The following is a 23,555-nucleotide window of genomic DNA, read 5'->3' as shown; positions in this document are numbered from 1 at the left end:
ATTCAGCGAAGTGTTTTCGCAAGAAGATCCAGTGAAATTAGCGTTTCAATTTGGGTTGCCGAAAATAGTCTGTCATGCCGAAGCCGTCATTTCCCCTAGGTCAATTTATCTAGTTATCTTTAAAAATGCTAAGATATAACAGAATACCTTCATCATTGTGTGTGAACTTGTGAAACAACATGTAAAAGTTGAGGAACCTTTTGATTTGAAAAATATTTCATTTAGCAATGGCAAAGGTGGGTGATTTCTAAAATAGTTCCATTTATCATTGAAAATATCCAGATGTATCAGAAAATCTCCATCAAATAGGCTGAAACTTACACAGAGTATTCTTAAATTAGCTTACACATACAGACACACTTGAATTGTTTTTATTATTTCACAAATACACGCGTTTCCAACACGACTTATAAATACTCTCAATTTAGAAATATTTCTACTATTTATTTTCAAGCACTTTCATAATGGAGTCCTTGCGATAACGCATAGATGACATTGCCGAAAAGCGTCCGTTTTCAATTATCGATCATTTTCGCAAAATATTTCGAATTGAAATACCAAAAGATATCTTACATTATACATCAATTATTGCGAATGAAAAACGTCACGTGCGAGCTTGATCCTGCTGACGGTGCTGATGGTTGTTCTTGCTAATTCATTCATGGATCGCAACGTCGTGCACTCAATAAATAAATCACACAGCCAGTGGAAAATATCCATGTGAATTTCACATAACTTTAATGTGATGCAATAATTGGAAATTGCACCACATGAATCTTATGTGTCAAATTAAATCTAAATGATTTCTCATATCGAATTTCTTACGCCTTGTGATATTCAGATAACAATCATTATTTTTGCTATTGAAAAAATACTATGTGCGTTTCTAATAAAAACTAAGTGAAATCTTTTTTCAGTGTGTGGCTTTTTTCGCTTATCTGTTTTGTGCGAGCGTTCCAAATCACATTGTTCTTCAACCTGGAGCATGCTTACGCACCGATTCATGTAAACGCCAGTTGATTGCTTAGGAAAACGAAATCGAATGCTTGGAATTGCTTTACCAAAAAGTGGTTTACAGGTAGGGTAGAGCACTACTTTGTCGTAATCGCCCATTTCCGTTCTATCGATCAGAAAAGATCAATAATATCAATGATTGCACCATGCACAAATCAATAATAGGTTTGTTCTGATGCGTAGGTTCATTAGCTACAACATAAATCCAGTTAGAGCGCATTATATGAATATTTACGCTCATTGTTCTCAAAACAAAAGAAGCACTCCTAGCGAATCCTCTTTTTCTACGTTTATCCGTAGGACGAAGAAAATCTAATGGCGTTTCAATGCGTTAGGACGGAATTGAAACTCGTAGAACGAATTTAGAATCAAGAAGCAGTGTTAGATTTTAAACAATATCTCAACAATTTGTGACTCTTTATTAAATCCGACGGTACGCATGGAAAGGTGAATGAATTTAGAAGTCATCTTTGACAAAAATATTCCGACAGTGAGCATGCATAAGGGCCTATACGCGATGATCGATTCTCTTCGTCGATTTTCTCTTTTGTTAATAACTCGCTAGATTTAACGTTTCTCGGTGCGTTTGCTGTTGCTTTTGATAGCCAATTCAACCTGTTATTACTCTGCATTGATAAAATTCCAGAAAACTGTTTCGCTTAGCTGTAGCAATGCAAAGAGAAAATCGATGAAGAGAATTAATCATCGCGTATTCGCCCTTATGCATGCTCACTGTCGAAGTTAGTCTTTCTAATCCGATTCGCTTTCACCTTGAAGACGCAGCCATTAAGGCGTTTTTTGAGCAAAAAATTTCAAAATTTCACTAAGTCAAGTTAAGAGTGTATCGACTCACAATAGGCATAGGTTGTCAGGATAAGATCATTTGTTTACATCATGGCTTCACCGGAGCAAGCACGTCACGATTCGATCATGTACGCTCGAAACGAAAATCCCGGTCTATCCGGTCCTGGCAGTTTTCGATCAAATTCCTTTGCAGGAATGTTGTACCTCGGTTGACCGGAAGAGTACCCAGGAAGAAGGTAAAATTAAAAAATTGTTGAAATTCCCCAGAAAGTTCCTTGCCTGGCAAGCAATCTGCAGTGGGCTGAAAAGCGAAATAGAGACCATGAATTAGCAAATTTACCAGAAGGAGAGCCTACGGAAGAGGCTATTGCCTTTTCAGGAGCAGCATGAGCAAGCTACCACTACTCGAATTCCACCAAACAGTGGTGCAGCGAAAATGGCACCACAGTGGTTCCCAAGGAGATGAATCCAGACAATACTCCGATACTAAAACCAATTGAGGAATACTACACATTTAGATAAAATTGTGTAAATTTAGGTGCTCTGAGAGTGACATTTACGAGCGTCAATTTTGACATAAATTTGAGTCATAACAGACACGAAATATAGCTCAATCAAATGTAACTTTCGTCGAGCAACGAAATTTTAAGTCTCGGAGCACTTAAAATCTGGGACGGGACTTGACAATCCAGCTTCTCACTCTTCTTAATGTTTTTGATTAATGCCCATCGAAAATAAGTGCATGAGGTTTGACAGGGTTGACCAATGATGCCAGGATTGCAAAATGAATTTTCTATTTTAATCTTAATTTGATTCGGATTTTGTTTTACACAATAAAAACAACCATAAACAAACAAGAATATCTATCGCACAAAGCACGCCGTGGACCCTATTTTCCAACTTTCCTTTCGCAAATATAAACAATTAACAACGCCATTGACGCCAACATTGATTCCGGCATCACTGCCAGGCAGATTGATATGATCCCTCTGTCCTTTTTATTCCACGATTGCTACTGTCAAATCGACCAATCAGCAACTGGCTCGGATTTGACAGCAAATTGGCTCAAAATCGCTACCCAATTGTCAAGTCCCGTCCCAGCTTAAAATTACATGACATGTTTGTTAACGTCTCATATTTTATGTCAAAGATAGATTCCGTTACGTGTAAAAATAAATTATGACGGCAATCGAATGTGCAGGAAGGCAGCTTGCATACCTGCGTAGGATATCGCACCCATTTAAACACAACATGGGCCGGGAGCAACACTTCCCTTCCGAAGGAAGACGTGACCAGAGAATTTTATGCCTCTGAAAAAGCCCACCGATCTAGGCTGGGATTGAATCCAGACCCATTGGGGTGAGAAAGCAGTCACGCTTACCACTACACCACCGGTATTAGTTTTTCATTACTTTTATGTATTATTGCTGAATGAATGAATTATTTGCTTGATAGGCCGAAGTGAGGGGTTAGGCTGACCCGTAACCCTATTATGAGAAAAGATCATCTCTTTTGCTCTCCAAAATAAAAGAATATAATTCTGATTTAGGTGAGGATACTTGATCCCCTCTTTTGAGTCAGTAATGAGCATTAGCATGAGCATGATTGACCGCCTATTCTAAAGACTGGACTCGAAAAAAATGAGACACACAAAAATGATCACCAAAAATTCATTTGAAATCGGATACTTCTCAAATTTTCAGGGATTAAATAACTATATATTGGCTATATTTGACATAATTTATTTATTGAATTTCCTCCCCCAAGCTGAATGCTCGTACATTTCTCTTAACACTGCTCATGAGATCTTGGACGAGGCTTTGTCCATCTTCCTAACACAATTTCTCCCAGTTTTTCTTCAAAGCTTCATCGGTTTGGAATGTTTTTCCGCTTTTCTTCAACTTCTTCATCATTTTCGCCCAAAACTTTTCGATCGGACGAAGTTCTGGTGTATTTGGCGGGTTCGCCTCCTTCGGGACCACATTAACGCCCTTCGCTTCGTACCGATCCATTACAGGCTTGGCGTAATGGCACGAAGCGAGATCCGGCCAGAACAGCGTGGGACCACGGTGAGAGCGGAGGAAGGGCAGTAAGCGCTTCTGCAAGCATTCCTCTCGATAAATCTGCCCGTTTGTGGTGCCGGTTGTAACGAACGGCTTGCTATACCGTCCGCACTCGCAGATCGCCTGCCACAACCGGTACTTCTTCACGAATTTGTCCATCTTTCTCTTGCGGAACTTTTCCGGAACCTCCATGCGGGACGTACCGACAAAAAACTCGAGGCCGGAGATTTATTTGGTGTCCGCCTTGATGTATGTCTCGTCGTCCGTGACGAGACACCCTGGCTTGACGAGCCACTCACGGTACAGCTTCCGCGCACGCAATTTGGCCACCGTGTTTTGCTTGTCAGCCCGCTTCATGGTCTGCTGGACGAACCACTTCGACGAATTGACCTTTTTGGCCACGTCTCGGGTGGAAAGGTTCGGGTTATTCTTAAAGTACTGCCTTATCTTCCACGCCTTCTCTGGGTATTCCGTTTTCGGTTTTCGGCGCGCCGCTCGATGGTCTTCGTCTCCTGGAACATCTTCACAACGCGGGATACGGTGGAATGGTTGATTCCAAGCCTTTTGCCGATCCTTCTGTGCGACTGACCAGGATTATCGATCACCGCGCCCAAGATTTGCTGGCGTAGCTCTTCTTGTTTCGAATGCATCTTGAAAGCTACTTGACCCACGCGATAAAAAGTTACACCCAAAACAAAGTGTCGCATTTTTTCCGAGTCCAGTCTTTATTCTGCTATTCTGTTATTGCCAGATCAGCTGTAATTACACAGATAACTAATAGACGATGTTTGGGACCAGCAATCATACACAAAGTGTAAAAACTGGTGATCTCAAACTAGGCAATACCAGCGCCGGCTGTACCCGAACGCAGGTCATTAAAGTGATGGGTAGGAATGTGTTCACGTGACACTCGCTTTGAAGCCTATAATGCCTCTGCCTACAACACACCCATGAAGAATTACTGTGATATTGGGTAAGAGGGTTGGGGTTTCAGCATGGTTGAGCTGAATTGATGTCCCAACGATCATATAACTCGAAGGAGCTTGCGATTGAACCCACGGTCTTCTGTTCAGTAAGCAAAAACGTGTGCCACTAGGCAAACGAGCTCCTTTTTAATCATCGAGCTACTGTTATTACCAAGAAGTCATATTAACAAATACAACGTTTGACGAATCTTGAATGTGGATTGACCTAAGATTAGACTCATGATGCTCTGCTCAGTAAGCAAAAACGGTCGGTCTAAGGCCACTGAGTCCCTCGTATCACACCATACCGTTACTCGAGTTGTTCTAACCATTCAAACCCGGCATCGAAGACAACGACAAAGATAAGTTTCGTAAAATACACGATAATCAAGCGATTTGACAATTAACCTCTTTAATGTGAAAGGACCTGGGACCGCGTTTTCTGCTCAGTAAGCAAACCACTGCAATTGTAAGTTGCGGCTTACCTGCCAGCCTATAACTGGCCCGATTTACCCCGGCGGGCGGCTACGAGCAGAGTACTTCCCCCAAAGACGTTCGGATTTGGATGGATTGATGAACAAAAAAAGAAAGAAATTTGAAATTTAAGACGTCTATTGATAATTTAACCTTCCCTTTCTCCTCGCTGATTCTCGGTGACACACGGTAGGGCCCTTAGACGATAGCGGTGGCGGTTGCGGCTTGTTCACGTCGGCTCCAGACACGGTCTGCGCCGAGCGTCTCCTATTTCACTTTAGCTGCGTAGCAGCGGTCCTTGGCGTTTAGCGGGGGGATGAGCAAGGCTCCTTTATCGGAACCCCCCCCCCCCCGGCGACGATGGTGACGAATCACCGGACCAACTACTCGCCTAGATGGTCCCGGTAGTCTCCGCAGTGCACTACCCTGGCGAACCCTCTTTGGTTCGGCCTGCTTCGTCTCTCCTTGACTCTTAACTGCGGTGGCGAGACTGGCTCTACCGGCTGAGCCACCGCAGTGAGGACGGTGGGTGTTCGGGGATCCTTGGTGGTTAGCCGGGAAGCGAAAGAATCCTTTGCGCTTAGCTTCCCTTGGCGGCGATCCGACACCCTTCACTATTGCAGCTCACGAACCACGGCACTTTTCGCGGAGACGACGTCACTTCCACGCGACAATGCTGGGAATTATCCCTCCAGCGGACACACGCCATGAAAACGGCACTTCAACTTCACGTTTTCACTTAAACGGACGGGGCAAATAAAACGAGTCGTATTCCAACCGTGGTTCGTAACTTGCTCGTTCATACTCCCTGACAATCTCGTTCAATCCAACAACCGCCATCGTTCTCCTGCAACCGCGCTCGAATGTCATGCTGCTTATGTTTTTCGCCTCCTATTGCAGCGCGGGAGGAGAAACGGGACCTAATTTTATACTTAACGCGAGACAATTTAAATCGATAATTTTTTCACTACATTTTAATCCTAAAAACATGCCTACGCGAATAAAATCTACTAAGAAAACAACAAATTAAAATATTTACAAATAAAGCAGTGGTGAGTTTGTTCCTGAGCGTGCGACCAAAACAAAAACAAATCATAACAGACAAGGCACACGCTCGTGGTAAACACGTTAAAAGGGTGGGTTATTAATTGTCACCCTAGACGAGGGTTACACAATCGACAATCTTTCAAATCCGAAAACTAAAAGCTGCGAAAAAGCTCTTAGGCCTTCATTAAGTTCCACTTTCACTCGAAGTTCGATGTTTCAATGTGCTCTTTACGCATTGTTCAGGCTATCATTACAAATCTTGACCGACGTGACGATTGTTTAAGCCCTGGTTAAACAAGCTATTCAAATGAAATTACGTTCTCGAAAGCAGTCTCCCAAACTGGATCAAACGTGCGCCCAAGGGTAATCAACTCTGCACACTGTGCCGAAACACAGCATGGCAAACTGTCCGGCACGTAAGGACACACATTATTAACTATAGCACAAACAATTTAATATAAAACAGCAACACTGCCGTAGCCGATTTCGTAGCTATACCTATATCTATAGTTGTTTAATTATATAGTCTGATCAGGCAGGTACAGAAATCGCAACATTCAGTCGGCTGAAAACGATACTCGCAATCGGTGTTGATCTACATAAGTAGCAGCAGCAAGAGGAACAAAATACCAATAAGGCGAAGTTGCCTCTTCAAGTAATCTACAACCATGTCACGATTCCCTTTGTGCTAGATATTGCTCCGTTAAGCGCTGCATGAAATTAAGGTATATTCGAGCAGTACGCAGAGTGGGAGTTTCTCCAAAGGTAATCTAACTGAACCAGAAGAACGACGAAGCCGAAGTTTTAAAGCGCAAGTAATTGAATATTGGATCCAAGTTTTTTGACAGCGGTCAGATAAAGGGTTAATGAAGATACATATAAATAAATGTTTTGTTAACTTGACGCTTAAAAACTTTCGATTATTCATCTTGATAATAATTCTTCTACTGTTGCTCGAATTCCGATTACTTGTCGGTCTTACTTGGCATCCTTTATGAACTTGACTGCTCCCGTTCCGACCTTCTCTGATCATTTGTGACCTTCTACGATGCATGTGTCTTAACACTCCTAGAGTAATAATTTCCAGTCGACGAGCTTCCGGGTAAACCCCTTTGACTGGAAGATGACCGCCAACATTCGAGAGAATGCAGAGACGATTCAATTGAGTTCTGAATTATAAATCAAAAATACTTACCTCAGCATTTTATTAACTCCTCCAACCAGAAAACCGATATAATCATAAACAATCACAAAAATTATAATAAATTTAGGGTTGCCAACCTCATGGCTTACTTCAGCACGTTCTGCACAGCGCTTGGCTAAGCATCCGGCACTGCTAAAACACTCGGCACAAAATATGATGTGTAGAGTTGAATATTCCTTGGCGTGCGCCCCATTTTTTTCCAAAACATTCCAAAGCGTTCCATCTAATTTATATCAGCTATGATTTTCTACAATAGTAGCCTGGGATAAATCGTAATTTTACAAAAATAGCTCGACTTAATAGTCGATAAACCGTATAGTAATTTATTCATAAGGAAATCGAAGAAGCAACAACACAGCAAAAAATAAATTTGGAGAACTTCAAAGTATAAGAACTCTACTAAAATTCACTGATTTCATTCCAACCGATAGCACTGTTCCAAATAATGCGATTCCCAGTTTTACTAAAGGCCATCGTAAACCCGAAAGAGTTTATTTAATAAAGTTACTTAAAAACCCACATGGAACTTTATCCATTTCCCTGTAATCACGTTATAAACTTTTACAATCCACGCCTAATTCAATAACCAGCGCCATATCGAATCAGCTTTATCTCATCAATTATTCTATTCTTTTTAACCCCCCTCGCAGATGGCTGGAATTTGTCATCATCATCGCCATCGACGTCGACGACATCATCATCATCGTCATCAGCGGCAGCATCGTCCTTGGGATTATCACCTACGGCAGAGCGGTTTCCGCTTGGTCTCCTAACGGGAGCCGTATTCAACGAGTCATTTCCCGACAAAGACAGCAGCAGTTATGCCACCGGCGACGATAATAGGTTCAATGTGAGTGACTCCGGTGGAGGTGGGGAAAGCAGAAGTACAAGGACAGCGCCGTCGGTTGCAGTGAGTGAAAGTGGGATCAGTGAAAGGGTTGGGAGAAAAGTTCGAGCAAGTGAAAGTTTCTGGAGCAAATTGCTTCCTGCTGCCGTTGGAAGTGCTGCTCTCAAAGGTGCCGGCCATAATGATAATGTTAACTCTGGTGTGATTAATCATTCGATCGGCCGGTTGTGGAAGGAACGAAGGAGCCATTCCGGCAGTGATAACGATGGCAATCAGGTGGAAAGCAGTAAGAGGCAGGAAGAGCTGAAAAATTATCCCCGGCAAGGTGACGGCAAAGGAAGGAAAGGACCAAGGTGAGTAGTTGATAACTGCTTGTTGTATTGCAATCTAGAATCTATGAGTTGTCGTTGTCGAGGAAGGAGCAAGTCATCCTATCGGTGATGGAGAAAGGTTGAAGAAGGGTGCGTCTAATGAGCAGGAAAGTCATGCGGGTGTGAACATTAAGATAAAAGCTCTTCTTGTGCCGTTCGACGATGGGTTGCAAGCAACAGGTAATTCAATTAAACTCAATTGACATTGTGTGATGTTATCTTATCGCTGCGGAGTAAATTTCCCCTGGGAGCACGTACATGTCAGTCGGGATTGATGGCAGTTCAATTAATTACTGCTCTTAGCACGAGCGACCTGTTGGATGGAGTGTGGTAAGATTAGATGAGAATGTATGATTTGGATACATGGAAGTGAGCTGGTTCATCTAAGAATAGTGATTCAGATTTCAAGTAATCAACAACTGACTTGGGGCTCGATTTTTTTGTTTATGTTTTGACTTAGTTTTGAACATACCAACTTTACTCCTAAGTAACATTGGAAATTTTATTTAAAGCATTCCAGAAGCCTAAATCGTAGTCTACAGAATCTTCACAAAATCGAAATTTTTACTTGGGTAACTTTATATAAATGGGGTCCTTAGCTCAGTCGGTTAAGACGCAGCTATAAAGAAAGACCATTCTGGAGGCGGCTGCGTACGATTCCCGGTCCGATGTAGGAATTTTTCGGGTTCAAAGCTTCCTCGACTTCCCTGTGCATATACAGTATGATTGTACTTGCCACACAATAATACTCATTCATAAATGGTAATGGCTACATAGGCGTAGTAAAAGGTGGGTAGGGGAGGGGAGTTTAACAATGCCTTCCTGAATTAGCGACAACATAAATTTTTATTTTGCTGGTAAGTGTTCCAAATTATCTCACGAGTTAAATATTTTTTTAACTTATCAAGTTTATCAATACTCCTATGCGACTAGACTACCATGCGTCTCCATAGATTTATAGCGACTGTAACATGGTCACAACGCATGGTAGTCTAGTCGCATAGGAGTAAAGGCTGACTAAAAGTAATTTTGTTACGCCCCTCACGCGCCGTGCTAGGAATCAAAAATCTTTGATAGTGGTTTGTTTACACTTGAATAGAGTAAAGTTTAAAACGAGTGACCATCAGAGGATCTCATTTAATTTTTCTGGGCATTGGCACACATCTCACTCGGAGCTGCTTTTGGAACCTTAGACCAAAGTAGTTGTTTGCCAGTGGTGGCTATTAAGAAAAGAAAAGTGCTTCACGTGTTAATCAGTGTAAGCAAAAACGTTTGCCACTAGGCAGACGAGCACCTTTTTAATCACCGAGTTTCTGTTATTACCATGTAGTCATACTAACAAATAAAACGATTGACGAATCTTGAATGTGGATGGGCCTGAGATTAGACTCATGATGTTCTGCTCAGTAAGCAAAAACGGTTGCTCTAAGGCCACCGAGCCCCTCCTATCACATAATACCGTTGCTCAAATTTGTGTATCCATTCAAACCCGGAACCAACGACAACAACGAGTTTCGTAAAATACACGATACACAAACGATTTTACCATAAATCTCTTTGATATGTAAGGACCTGGGACCGCGTTTTTCTGCTCAGTAAGCAGGCCACTGTAACCGACGATCTTTCAAATCCGAAAACTAAAAACTACGAAAAAGTACTTAGGTTCCACATTCACGCGACGTACAATGTTTCAATTTGCTCTTTACGTATTGTTCAGGCTAGGCCCTTTTCAAAAGTTACGCGAGAAATACGCACAATCGTCGTCTACCTCGCAAAACTGGTTCCAAACGACAACAAAGGCATAAGCAACGATGGATTGTTGAACTTTGCTGGCTCCGGTGGTGTAGTGCACATCAAAAAAAAAATGTAATATCGATCAACGTAATTTAAGCTGATGTATGAAATAATGATGTAATTGTAATTTTGTAATTTATCAGCACCCTGGTCGACCACTGTAAACCAATCTTCCGTTCAGCGTTATCGGTTTTTGTTTCTGGATCTTTAGTTGCCTCTGTGATATACTTACTTGCGGCATACTATTTTGGGAGTGTATATGAGCGTGTACCATGTACGGTAGCTCATCTCTCATCGTGATGGTGGGACATAGTATACGAATTAGAGAGAAAACAAGGAGATATTAGTATTAGTTATATGTAAACAAACAAAACAAAAGAAGAGAAGAGGAAAGAAGAGCAGAAAAATAAAAAGGGGATACAGTAGATAACAAAGAAAAGAAACGTAGGCAGATTATTAGAAAAGGCATTATCCGAGACCTCAATAAAATGTCACTCCCGCCGAGATCCAAGCGGAACCCTCCCCGCCGAGACCCGCACAACCGAGCTCGGTAGTAAAAACTGAGTGTGTAGATAGATTAGTAGGAAAATAAATAAAACTACTTTATGACTCAAAGTGCAATGAATGAGCGTTAGTTTCGGGATCATTTCAGTGTTAGAGTTATGTTGGTTTTGATCCGTAATCAGCCCTGCCGACCCCTCCAACATTAGTTTCAGGCAGTGGTTGTTAGATAATGCGGCACTGTAACTACTACTATTTAAGAGGTATGATTCGTCAAGTTTATACAAGTCAATGTTTCAATTGAGGCAAACTATCTATCTTACAATTACAATAGCAAACCTAAACTTACAATTATATGCAAATGCAAAATGAAACTTGACAAATCATCGTCAATCCCCTTATTCCAGGGCAGGGCCTGACGATTTGAATCTAATTTTGTTCAGTGAACGGGCACCATATGGTACATTTTCTCACCATGAACCTATCATTTCCAGCCTATCTGAACTATTTAATAAATGGAAGCCATAACATGGGTTACGCTCCCCCTAAGCGGGCCCTCCGCATCCTGTCTCTGTCTTATCTCAAATACAAAATGCCAATGGTATGAATGTATCTATATATAACTTGGAAATGACGTACAATCAAATAAACCCGTAACCCACTCACTTGGTCAGGTTTCAGAATCGTCCAGTGGGCAGTGCGCTCTACACTCCATGTTCCCTTTTTTCAAATTTACCGCAAATTTGATATTTTAACCATTGAGTGTTGATTAGTCACAATGAAACATTGTGACAGAAGTTGAGGTTACTAGTGTATTAAATAATCTAGGTCCTATTTAGGATTATATCTGAAAAATCCAAATCTGGCCAACGCCCACCCTAAACCTAAACCTGTTCTAATCCACCTGAAATGACTAACAAATGGAAGACTTTGACTACCCAGCCATGCAATAGTCTCATTCCGTGCCTTATGGCAACTTGATGATTCTATTGCGCTCATCTTCTTGCACCACCCAGGGGAGACTTGGTTCTGTACCCAATGCTTAACTTATCTCCATTCCACTCAGCTACTCGCAATTTCTTGTGATATGGTGGGCGGAATATTATTATATGAGACAATTCAATGCAGATGTCTTTCCAAATTTGGCAGATCGACAGGTAATCGGTGAGTTACCACGATAGTTGCTATTCAACAACTCGACAACGTCCCATCGTCAACGCCTGCTATGAGAATTTCCCATTGCAGACGCCAACGAAATGACGTCATCGAGCTATCGATCAACTACCCTGGTTATCACCTGGTACCTTATAGCACGATGCTAGGAGGCAAACCGGAAGAATCGATGAGCTACCTCCCCCTTTACGTGTTAATCAGCACTTAAAGTGAGCTTAACTAAAAGTCCATTATTGATACTTTTGACCAATAATTTAGTCTTTAAATTAGGCCAAAATATCGCAGATATTACAAGTATTCTGCCCACTTCACCCTTAGGAAGGCTAAAGTGTAATAAAGTAGCCTTTAGGTAAGCCACCATACTTAAAATTAGGTTTGGTTTGTAATGATGGTAATTTTGTTCCGTTGAACAGCACATTCCACTGCTCGACGTGAGAGTTTATGCGGAGCCGCATTTCCGTGGTGAGTGTACTACTTGGACGGAACACGTGCGAAATTGGATCTTTTCCGGCTGGAAAAGCGGTTCACGGGTCGATCGTTAGTTATCCCCGATTCACCCTAGGAACGTTCGCCCACCTCCCACCAAGGGGGCCAGAAAAAGCTACTATCGGAAGCTAACGCCTCAGCCGAGACAGTCCGTTCCACCAACGAGTGCAGCTCCCCCACGTGACCGTGATTAGAAACCACGACTCGCCGTTACGTTACAATAAAAACATCGCACTCAGACTGTGTGCGCCATCTACCAGTTTTAGTGAAGAATCGTCGGCGGTGCCGTTGGACTGTGTGCGTGTCCTCGCTGCGTGTGAAAGGGATCGGCGTAATCACACGCGCATGTAGCCTCACTGTGTTAGCAGCATGATTCGTTGAAGCTTGCATCCTTCGCCTATCACCGTTGGAGTATTCTGCCACCCACCGAAGAGAGTATGTCGCCGAACCAATAAGGTCAGACCAAACCATTGTCTCTTTTTTAGAATACCTAGGATTAATAACGAAGATTATAAAGTGCTCCAGGAGCCTAAGGAGTTAGAGTAGGCTAGTAAATGTTGAACGAAAATGTTCAAACCAGTGTAAATTTTGAATACAAATGCTCCAATGCTCTCTAACACAAATCTAGCCTTGATTATTTTGGTTGATGATTCCACAGAGATTGTTGATCGGTTTTCGCATAGTTTTTTTGATCTGATTGCATCATGATTGCATCTCCACTTTTTCGGGTTTGAATTCAAGATTGTTGTGAAGAATTTTGGGATTGAATGCCGCTTGTTTGGGAAAGTTAAAATGAGATCGGATGTTTGAAAAACCTACCAACTCGCCCTAGATTACGAGTCTCAGCCGTGTGTAAGAAACGCCTCAGCAGCCTCTCCCTCGGAGAGGGGCGCGTAAGCTGCTGTTGGTTGCGAGGACAAAAGCATTCGTTACAAATGGAACTCGAAAGAAGAAAAAATATTGTGCACAAACATCTGGAAAATCCGGAGTGGCCCGGTTCCAAGCTGGCTAAAGTAGGTACTGAAGATGCCGAAAACAACAGTTTGTCGAGTGCTCAAAAATTACAAGGAAACCCTGAGTGTGGAACGGAATCAGCAGAGTTACGAAAAAACTGGAACCAGGGATCGTCAGCTGCGCAGCAAGGTGTTGAGGTGTGTTAATGCCAACCCCGATCTTTCGATCCGAAATGTGGCCAGAAGGTACAACGCCAACTTTCAAATGGTGCGGAACATCTTTTCCAGGGAAGGATACAAGTCGTACAAAGCCAGTAAACATCTGAACCGAAGCAGAATTCCGTGGCCAAAAAGCGAGCAAAGCTCTTGTACGACCGTGTTTTGACGAAACACAAGGGCTGCACGTTTATCGATGACGAAACATACGTCAAACTCGATTTTAAGCAGCTTCCCGGTCAAAAGTTTTACGTCGCTACTGGACGTGGGGATGTGTCGGGAAGGTTCAAGTTCGTGTTTGCCGAAAAGTTCGCGAAGAAGGCCATGATTTGGAAATCGATTTGCAGTTGCGGCCTGAGAACGGAACCATTTGTCACATCCTCGACGATGATGACATCCCAAGTTTACATCGAAGAATGCGCAATGTGGAAAACTACCGTGGGATTACCTCGGTGGGGTTGAATCTAAGTTTTTTGAGTCGCTGATAAGATTGTTTGCTACCTGCTTCAAGAGAAAATACCCAATGGGTAATTCTCTGCAACGTTTTTTTCGTGATGCAATTTGATGTGGCACACCCTTTAATTGCCTTTTGAACTTATCGAATTTCGAATTACAGGTCTTTTTGTGCGTACCAATTTACTTTTAGTCAGCCTTTATTAGCATTAGCGTTGTTATGATAACTACAGGGTGCGTGACGAATTTTTGCAGTAAATGGCATATTTGAGAAAAAATACACCAGTTAGTTATTCTAGCAATGAATTTTGTGCGATTTATTTTCTTTCGCAACATATGGAAGTTGTAAGTAAATTTATTCAAAAAAATTGCCTTCCCTTTCGACGACTGTAGTTAGACGCTTCCGGAAACTGCAGTATGTACGTTTTAAAATGTTTCGATCCATAGATGTCATCACTGCCTTGGTTTTAGCTTTTAGCGACTTAAGTGTGGTGTGAGGGGTTCTATTGGTATCCCGTTGGACGACGTCCTATACAACATAATCCAACGGATTGATATCGGGACTGCTTGGGGGCCAAATTTCTTCCTCCCAAATTTACGAAATATTTTCCGTAAGTCATTTCTGTGCTTTATTAGCAGTATGAGCAGGTGCTCCGTCTTATCACTTTCCCAAGCCTTTTTTTAATATTATACACTGTTCTTTCAGACACATTTACCGACCGAATTATTTCTTTCATGCATACTCCGGCGCGCAACAAAGCGACAACGGCTGACAGATTGCTCTCTTGTTTCGACATCTTTACGTTTACTCAACATTGTTTGTTTAAATCTTACAACTAACAGTATAAGCTATCCAGTGCTGCCAAATATATCTAAATCAAGATGCACAAGCATGAGAAATTACTATTTGAAATTTACTGCAAAAATTCGTCACGCACCCTGTACTTCGTAGATTGGGTACTAGTGACACTCACGGCTCTTTTGAAATTCTCAGTCAGACTAGTTTCAGGAATAATGCTGGGGAGTAAACATTGATTCCAATCTAAACAAGAATTTCAGAAGCATGGCTGTCACTATTCCTGGCCACACCCATCTTTACCATAACTAGGGATAGGGATGGAAATGTTGATGTATTACTTGCTTCACGAGAGGCCACCGACTTAGCGACACCCTCATAAGTGCTACGTACACACTAAGATTTTTTTGCCGAGATGGGCACCACCGAGCAGCTCGGCATTTTATTTTGCTGGAAACCCAGCAAAAAATATGTTTGTTAGCTGAGATCTCGGCAAAATTCCCGTTTGTTGGCTGAATCTCGGCAAGTTGTTCACTGAGATCCAGCAAAATTAAATGCCGAGCTGCTCGGTGGTGCCCATCTCGGCGAAAAAAATATAAGTGTGTAGTTGGAGGTCCGGGTGGGGTATTCGGTTAGGATTCGCCTCAAGTTGACGATGCAAACCAAAATATATATATTGTTTATGTGTTGCTCATTTAACAGTCGACTTTGGAAAGAAAATCTGCATTTTGTTTAGTGATTATGCATTTTAAAAGTCATGATGGAGAGCTTGGGATTGAAGCCCATGATTTTTTGCTCAGTAAGCAAAAACGATTCCTCCAGAATACGATCATCTCAGAACTATAACGCTCTGCGACAAAGCCTGACTATGTTTTCGTTTGGTATGTAACGAACGACTGAAACATGCGATAATGTAAATAGTTTCCGAGGTTGATGGTAAATCTCAAATAAAAAAAATAACGGCGGCGATATATTGTGCTGTGGAAAAGCTTGGGGTTAAAATCATGATTTTCTGCTCAGTAAGCAAAAACGATCCAGTACGATTCAGTTCTCTTTAGGTAAATATATGGCTGAATTAGCTATTATTGAATAATTATTATTTACGATAATTGCATGAAAGAAATAAAATATAAAGTACAGTCAAAATGTGACTACCAGCGTAGCTTTGGTGGTGTGCTTATAGCTGTTGCCACACGGCATGGTAGCGCACGCATTGACATGCACAACAGCAGAAGGCTAGAGCAGGTGTGTGTTTCTGCTAAGATTCGAGGCCGTCGACTTCTGATGTGTAATCTACATTCCACCGGATAGCCGTAAAATCGATCTGATTGAAGAACACATTGCCACCGTTAGGGAACTCTGTGAAAATGCTTCTTAGGATGACACTTTCTTCATGTGTGGCGATTACAATCAGCCTCGTTTGGATTGGTCAACAGATGAAAATGCCATTTGGCTACAAAATTCGACACTTTTGACTCCGGTGGGTATAGCTTTAATGGATGGTATGGACTTCTTGAACCTGAATCAAGTTAACGTACAGCTGAATAATTTAGGTCTCGATTTGGTTTTCGCACCTGAGACCAGTTGTGCTGTGCTTTATGATGTCGAGGAATCTGTGCTGCCAATAGATCTTCATCACCCCCCACTCAGCATTCGCATTAATGTTCCAGCCGAATGCATTCAACTACCGCAAAATCGATTTCGACGGACTTTTTGTTCATCTGTCTGACTGGAATTGTGTCTACGACAGTGTGGATATCCATGAAAAGGTCTCAGATTTCTGCCAAATCATCCGTCAATGGTTGAACACAAACGTACCTTTAAAGAGAAAACCAGTCTCGCCAAAACTTGAACGTGTTTGCGGGCCCATAAATCCTCATTTACAAAAGCTAACTTCAAACGAGCGAGTGATGACTACCGAAAGTTGAATGCAGTTTGGTTTACTCCAGGATCCAAAATCCGTCAATTCCGCCCAATGTGGTCTATGACGGCAGAGACTCCAAGAGTGAAGCAGAAGCATGCGATTTCTTCGCGACTCTTTTAGCATCCGTCTTCCAATCCGAGTCATCATCCGACGCCGAGGCCGAACTGGCTGCGTCAAACATATCGCGGGATGCAGTTGATCTGGACACGTTCGAAATGTTGCCTGCAATGATTATCGGTGCGTCAAAAAAGTTGACGAGTTCATTTGCTTCTGGCCCGGATGGAATTCCTGCTGTTGCTCTCCGTCGCTCTGCAAATGCAGTAGCTGAGCCGTTAGCCTTCATTTTCAACCACTCGTTCGAGCAAGGACAATTTCCCATGAGCTGGAAACTGTCTTACATGTCCTGTGCACAAAAGCGGTGACCGGCCAGATGTCAGAAACTACCGTGGGATAACCAGCCTTTCTGCCGCTTCGAAGATATTCGAGATCATCGTCAGCGATCATATTCTGCGTGCTACAATGACCCACATCTCGACCGATCAACACGGATTCATTCCCGGCAGGTCCGTAGCTACAGGTTTGTTGGATCTAACTACCACCTGTTTTACGGCTAGGGAACGGACCTGAGGCCGGCTTTCGACAAAATCGATCACACAATGTTACTTAGGAAATTATCACGATTGGGAGCCTCGAATAGACTGGTGTCATGGTTTTCATCGCATCTGACTGGCAGGGTGCTGTGTATTAAGAATGGATCTTGTGTTTCATCGCCATTTGCTAGCATGTCAGGGGTCCCACAAGGAAGCAATTTGGGGCCGTTACTATTTGTCATATTTTTAAATGACGTTGCATCTTCACTTGGCTATAGATGCAAGCTCATATATGCTGATGATCTAAAGATATATGTGGTGGTACGCTACATCGAGGATTGTACCTGCAAATTTTGCTCAACGTGTTTGTTCACTGGTGTCGCTTTAATAAACTTGTCATCAGCATCGCAAAATGAATACTTACTTATCAATACTACATCGATGATACTGTGCTTGATAGGGTGAAACATGTGACCGATCTGGTGTTATGTTAGATTCGAAGCTCTCCTGTCATTCCCATTACGCATCGATTATTTCCAAGGTAAACCGTCAACTAGGCATTATCTCCTAAATTGCCAAGGACTTCACGGATCCACACTGTCTCAAAGCGCTATATAGAAAACACTTTACTCGTATGGGCTCCAAACGACGCTACATGGAACCGAAGAATTGAACGAGTCCAAAATAGGTTCATACGGCTTGCCCTCAGGAATCCTTCATGGCGTGGTCCGTCTAACCTTTCAGTGTATCTCGCTAGATGCCGTATGCTTGGTCTTGAAACGCTTGATCGAAGACGAAAATTATAACAAGCTACGATTGTCGTTAAATTACTCAACGGTGACGTCGATTGCTCCTATCTTCTATCGCTCTTTGACTTCCGTGCTTCAGGTAGGATATTACGACAGCGGTCCCTGATGCAGCCGGGATTTCATCGTGCTCTGTATGGTCATAACCAGCCTATATCTGCAATGATTTGTTTGTTTGCTTTTGTTTTCAATTTTGGTATGTCAACGCCTCAATCTGTAAATAGAGTAAGAAGATTGAACATAATTGAGATATTCAGTCTGTTTGTCACTAAACAATAAATAAATCTCTGAAATATTGCAACTGATTAGCAGTTTCACTACGAGATATATCTAGAGATCTGAAAATAATGTCATGTTTGGAAAAAGCAGGTGCAGATATCTGTTTGAAATTCAAGATCAAATTGGTATTATTTATCTCCAAGGCCTTCAACCGCACGTGGACGCCAGCCGTCCTGGAAAAAAAATACAAACTGGGGCTTGAAGGGACATATGATGTATTTCATACGAAGCTTCTTGACCTTCCGGTCATTCCGTGTATTGGTGGGGAACACGCGGTCGAAAAGTTTCAGCGAGGAGACCGGAGTCCTTCAAGGCTCCGTTATGGCAGTCACGCTGTTTCTGGTGGCAATGAACGGGATATTTGACTGGCTACCTGTGCGCATTTACATATGTGTTTACACTGATGATATGCTGATTGTGGCCACCGGTCCCACACAGATCCGAACCCTATGGCAAGCGCAAGCGGCAGTCTCTGCCGTCGTCAAATGGACCGACTCGATGGGTTTCCAGTTGTCCACCAGGAAGAGCATCCGATGCCACGTATGTCCGTCTCATCACCGAGTCAATAGCATAGCACCCTATTTACGATCCACGACCAAGCCATTCGGACCAGCAAAACAGTTCGCGTCCTTGGCGTACTGATCGACCGAACGCTCTCCTTCGACCAGCATTTCCAACAGGTCAAAAAGGACTGCCGCAGTAGACTCAACCTCGTTAAAACGATCTCTCGGATCATCGACAGTAGGTTGCTTTACGAGACGGAAATTACTTGTATCGCCTCAGAGAAGCTGGTTAGAACCCTAGCTCCGGTCTACAACAGCTACATCAGCATCATATCTGGTCTCCTGCCATCCACTCCAGCAGACGCCGCATGCATCGAAGTGGGTCTTCTTCCTTTCCGGTTCTGCTTAAACGCAAATATTGCCACAAAAGCCGCTGCCTTTTCCGCCAAGACCTCCGGAAACAATAGAATCTTTCTCCTCGACGAGGGGAACAGAATCCTCCGAACGGCCGACGACATCGAGTTCGCTGAGTAACTTGGGTCCAACTATGCTGATCACGTACACCGGTACACTGACTGCTCCCGATCGATAAACGGAGTAGGTATCGGGATTTTTGGAGACGGTACTGCTGAAAGCAGCAGTCTTCCTCCACAGTGCTCGGGTTTCTCGGTCGAGGCTGCACCGATACTTCCCAAGCAACCTAAAGTTCGGATTTTACTTGATAAACAAACTCAAAAGTTCACATCTGGTTCAAATTTAGTTTCGTGGAACTTTCTTGCTGACTAACAAGGCACTACACGTACAAACAGAACTTAATGCTCTTTAAAGTACCGTCAATATTTATTGGAACCTTGAAAGTTCCACAAAAGTTTCTTGTTCCCGTTCATTTGAACTGTGAAGTTCACAAAAAGTGAATAAAGAACTTGTTTCGAACCTCTAACATAAAGTTCAATCTTAGTACTAACCGTACTTTTAAGCAGCGCGAAAGTTCACAATTAATCTATGTTGAACTTCTTTCAGACTTTAAAGTACGCGTAAAGTTCTAGATAAGTTCGAAGGAAGTTCGACTTGAACCTTGACTTGAACTTGTAAGCAACTTTAGAAATGTCAATTTCTAGCAGCTTTTTTCGTCACGGATCAATTTATTTTGTTCTGCGAAACTGTTTGCATTTGGCCAGAACAAAATGTGTCCACTTTTTGATTTCCGCAGCCATTGATCTGGAACGGCCGAAAGCTCCTTACAGCCTTGAGCGTTCAATGTTTCTACTACGGCGAATGGCATTTCTGTAAGTAAAAATATGTTAAATTTTAATAAATTTCATTGAGGTTTGCGTTCCACTACCATACCTTGATGATTTTCTGAATAAAACAAGTCTCATAACAGTTAAATTTACTACAATTAAGTCAAATTGTTTCGTACTTTTCGATGTTACAAAACAAGCTGTCAAATGTCAAACGGTGCAAGTTCACAGTAAGTTCCGTATTAACTTTTTAGCAACTTTCAAGTTCAGATAAGGTTCTACATGAACTAATAAGAGACTTTGAAGTTCAAAAAAAGTTCTTACGGAACTTGAAAGTAGATTTGGCTACTCTGAAAACAATTTTTATGAATGAAATCAATACATCGAGTAAAATCATATGATATTCCACTTCGTTCACATAGAACAGTGGTATGTATCTCGGTTTCAAAGAGGAGGACTCGAGTTCGAGGCTTGCGGTAAGTAATTTAAAAACATGTAATTTAAAGTAAGTATTTGACCATATTTCAAACATTTATCTTCCGACGACGCAGCAGCGCATAATAAATTAGAAGAGAACGTGGTAAGCAGCAAAATAATAGATATATTTGCTGTCTATTTTGGTTTGTAGATTTCATTCAAGTTTTCTTTTTGGGCTGAATAGCATTCCCTCCAACGGTTAAACGAACCTTTTGTGAACTTTCAAGTTCTTTTTAAAAGTGAAACAGCATTCTGTTAGAAGCTTAAACATCGAATGTGAACTTGGAAGTTCGGTTAATTACTTAAAAAGTAAGTTGAATAGAATTCTCTTCATAATCTTTCGATTAGCTGATTAAGCCAAAAAAGGGCTTTTATCCGAACTTTTGGTTGCTTGGGTTATCTTAACCGATTCACACAGCGTCGTTCAAGCGATCACCTCGGAAGCACCAAAACACCCATGGATCCAGACGATTATCAAGTACGCCCCACCGAACACCCTGTATACATGGATTAACGGTCACTGCGGAGTGTCAGGTAAAGAGTCTGCTGATCACCTTGCCAGAGCCGGGCCATCGGGTCCCAGACTCACCAACAAGGTACCGCTACAGGACGTCAAGTGGTGGATCATGCTGACCATTCGAGCGACATGGGAGGCCGAGTGGTTCCGCAACAGAACTGCCTTCATCCGCAAAGTCAAAGGGTCAGCTGAAGCATGGAGCGAACAGGACAACCTGAGGGATCAACGCGTGATTTCGCTACTTCGGACCGGACACACCAAACTCTACTATAAATATGGTGGCCTGCCGTTCCGCAGAAGCTGCATTATCACCGTCAAACACATCCTGTGCAACTGCCAGGAGTTCCAAAATCTTCGGGAGTTGCACTATCTAACTTCCAGCATCAGCGATCTGCTCGGGAATGATACTCCGGCTTCGGCAGCACTAGTAGCCTTCTTAAAGAAAGCCAAAATCTACCACTTGGTATAGCAGGAATTTCTTTCGGTCGTCTCAACATCTCAACTGGATGGATTTCCCCTATTGGACCCATGCCAGCTGAGCTCTGTTTTGTTCGGATTATTCGTATGTAGCTTGTTTTAAATCATTTTGTTTTCTGTTGCTTCTCTGTTCCACTATTTTATATATTTTAATTTTTTTCTATATAAGTTGAAAAGCTAGCAACCAAAGTTATTTACAAACTTTTAATATAACATGTATTAAGGCCTCTCCTTTCTCCGGAGATGAACTAGCCATAGGCTAAAAATTTCCTTAATAAATAATTAAAAGAAAAAATATATTATATATTGACTTGTTAAGTCAATCAACGAGCATCCTTCCGAATAGAGATGTATCGAATCAAAATTGGCACAAGTTAAACCTAAATAATTTAACGTAACGATTAGAATGTCCCATCTCTTGATTTATCAAGTTTCGTAAGTTAGTATTGAAACCTCAAACCACAACAATGTTCGTATAAGATATTGAAAAAAAACAATAAGCTGGTTGGATATTGTTTCAGTCATTATGAGGAGGACTCTAAACAGTACCTAGTAAAAATATTAGGTTTAAGAATTATAAATTCTGTTCGGTTTATAATTTCAACACCAACAAAAAATTCAGAATAGTATAGAATTTTGCATTTCAGGCATTTTCTGTTATAGAAACAGAGACCACCACTTTGACTGTATTAAAAATCATTCCTAATCAAGTTGAAACCACCAATAGGAATCACATCATCCAGTACACTATCAGAAAGCCATCTTTCGGAAATACATATTAAAAAACAAATTACGGAATGTTTCATACAAATCGGAGAAGATCGATTCAAAAAATTGTTTTCACTATTTTTCCTGGAATTCCTCACTTTCGGTATACCTCGGTGCACGCGAATGCCATAAAGTGAAAACTGAAAATTGAATCAGAGGACAGAAAACAGTCTCCATTTTTGGGAAGGCACCTTTTTGAGTTCAAATATCGCGAATTAAAACAAATATATAACATCCCAACTGACAACAGCAGCATGATATTAAAGTTGTGGTTGTCAAAAATTAGAACTGACAATATCATTCATTCACTCTATCGCTTTGAAGCCAGAATCAATATAAACTATTTTATTCGAACCCGCAGGACAACCTTCATATTTGCTGCGCATTCAGAATGTATTTGATGTTCGATTTATTTGAATAAACATTGCCTGTCCATCAAAAAGAAGTAATAAAACCGATCCATAGAAGCCAAGCCATGACCATAAAAATTCATTCAAACTCAATCCATAGCAACAATATTGACCTAAGCGAAAAATGATTATCGCTGACCAGTGTCGGTACCACTGTTGAAATCCATTGGGCGGAAGTTCCCATGTGAATAAAGGAATAAAAGTCATACGCTGAGCTCTTCCCATCAGATCAGCACACTCGTCATCACCCGCTATTACGAAAGAGACATGTAGCTAGATGAGGACGGATTCCGGCTCGGAGTTTAGTGGGTGTGTAAACAGAAGCGAACGAAGCGCCTCGCTAATCCGGATCCGGAACCACTCGAATGTGAAATAGAACTGCATTCATGAAGCGACGCTAGA

The 23,555-nt window shown here is 41.9% G+C and overlaps 1 protein-coding gene across 1 annotated transcript in view; it reads left to right on the top strand.

Annotated features, from left to right (window-relative positions):
* The window catches only part of LOC135710125 (adenylate cyclase type 6), a 472,542-nt gene that overhangs the window by 382,161 nt on the left and 66,826 nt on the right, over positions 1 to 23,555 (top strand). Inside the window, exon 7 of the mRNA XM_065232613.1 lies at positions 8,222 to 8,771. Within this exon, the coding sequence (XP_065088685.1) occupies positions 8,222 to 8,771 (550 nt within the window). The remainder of the gene's footprint in view (positions 1 to 8,221; positions 8,772 to 23,555) is intronic.

Source organism: Ochlerotatus camptorhynchus, unplaced genomic scaffold, assembly GCF_037179485.1.
Source record: "Ochlerotatus camptorhynchus isolate MF236.1 unplaced genomic scaffold, CSIRO-AGI_Acam_v1.1 ptg000370l, whole genome shotgun sequence".
NCBI lineage: Eukaryota > Metazoa > Arthropoda > Insecta > Diptera > Culicidae > Ochlerotatus > Ochlerotatus camptorhynchus.
This window is presented reverse-complemented; position numbering and strand designations above follow the sequence as displayed.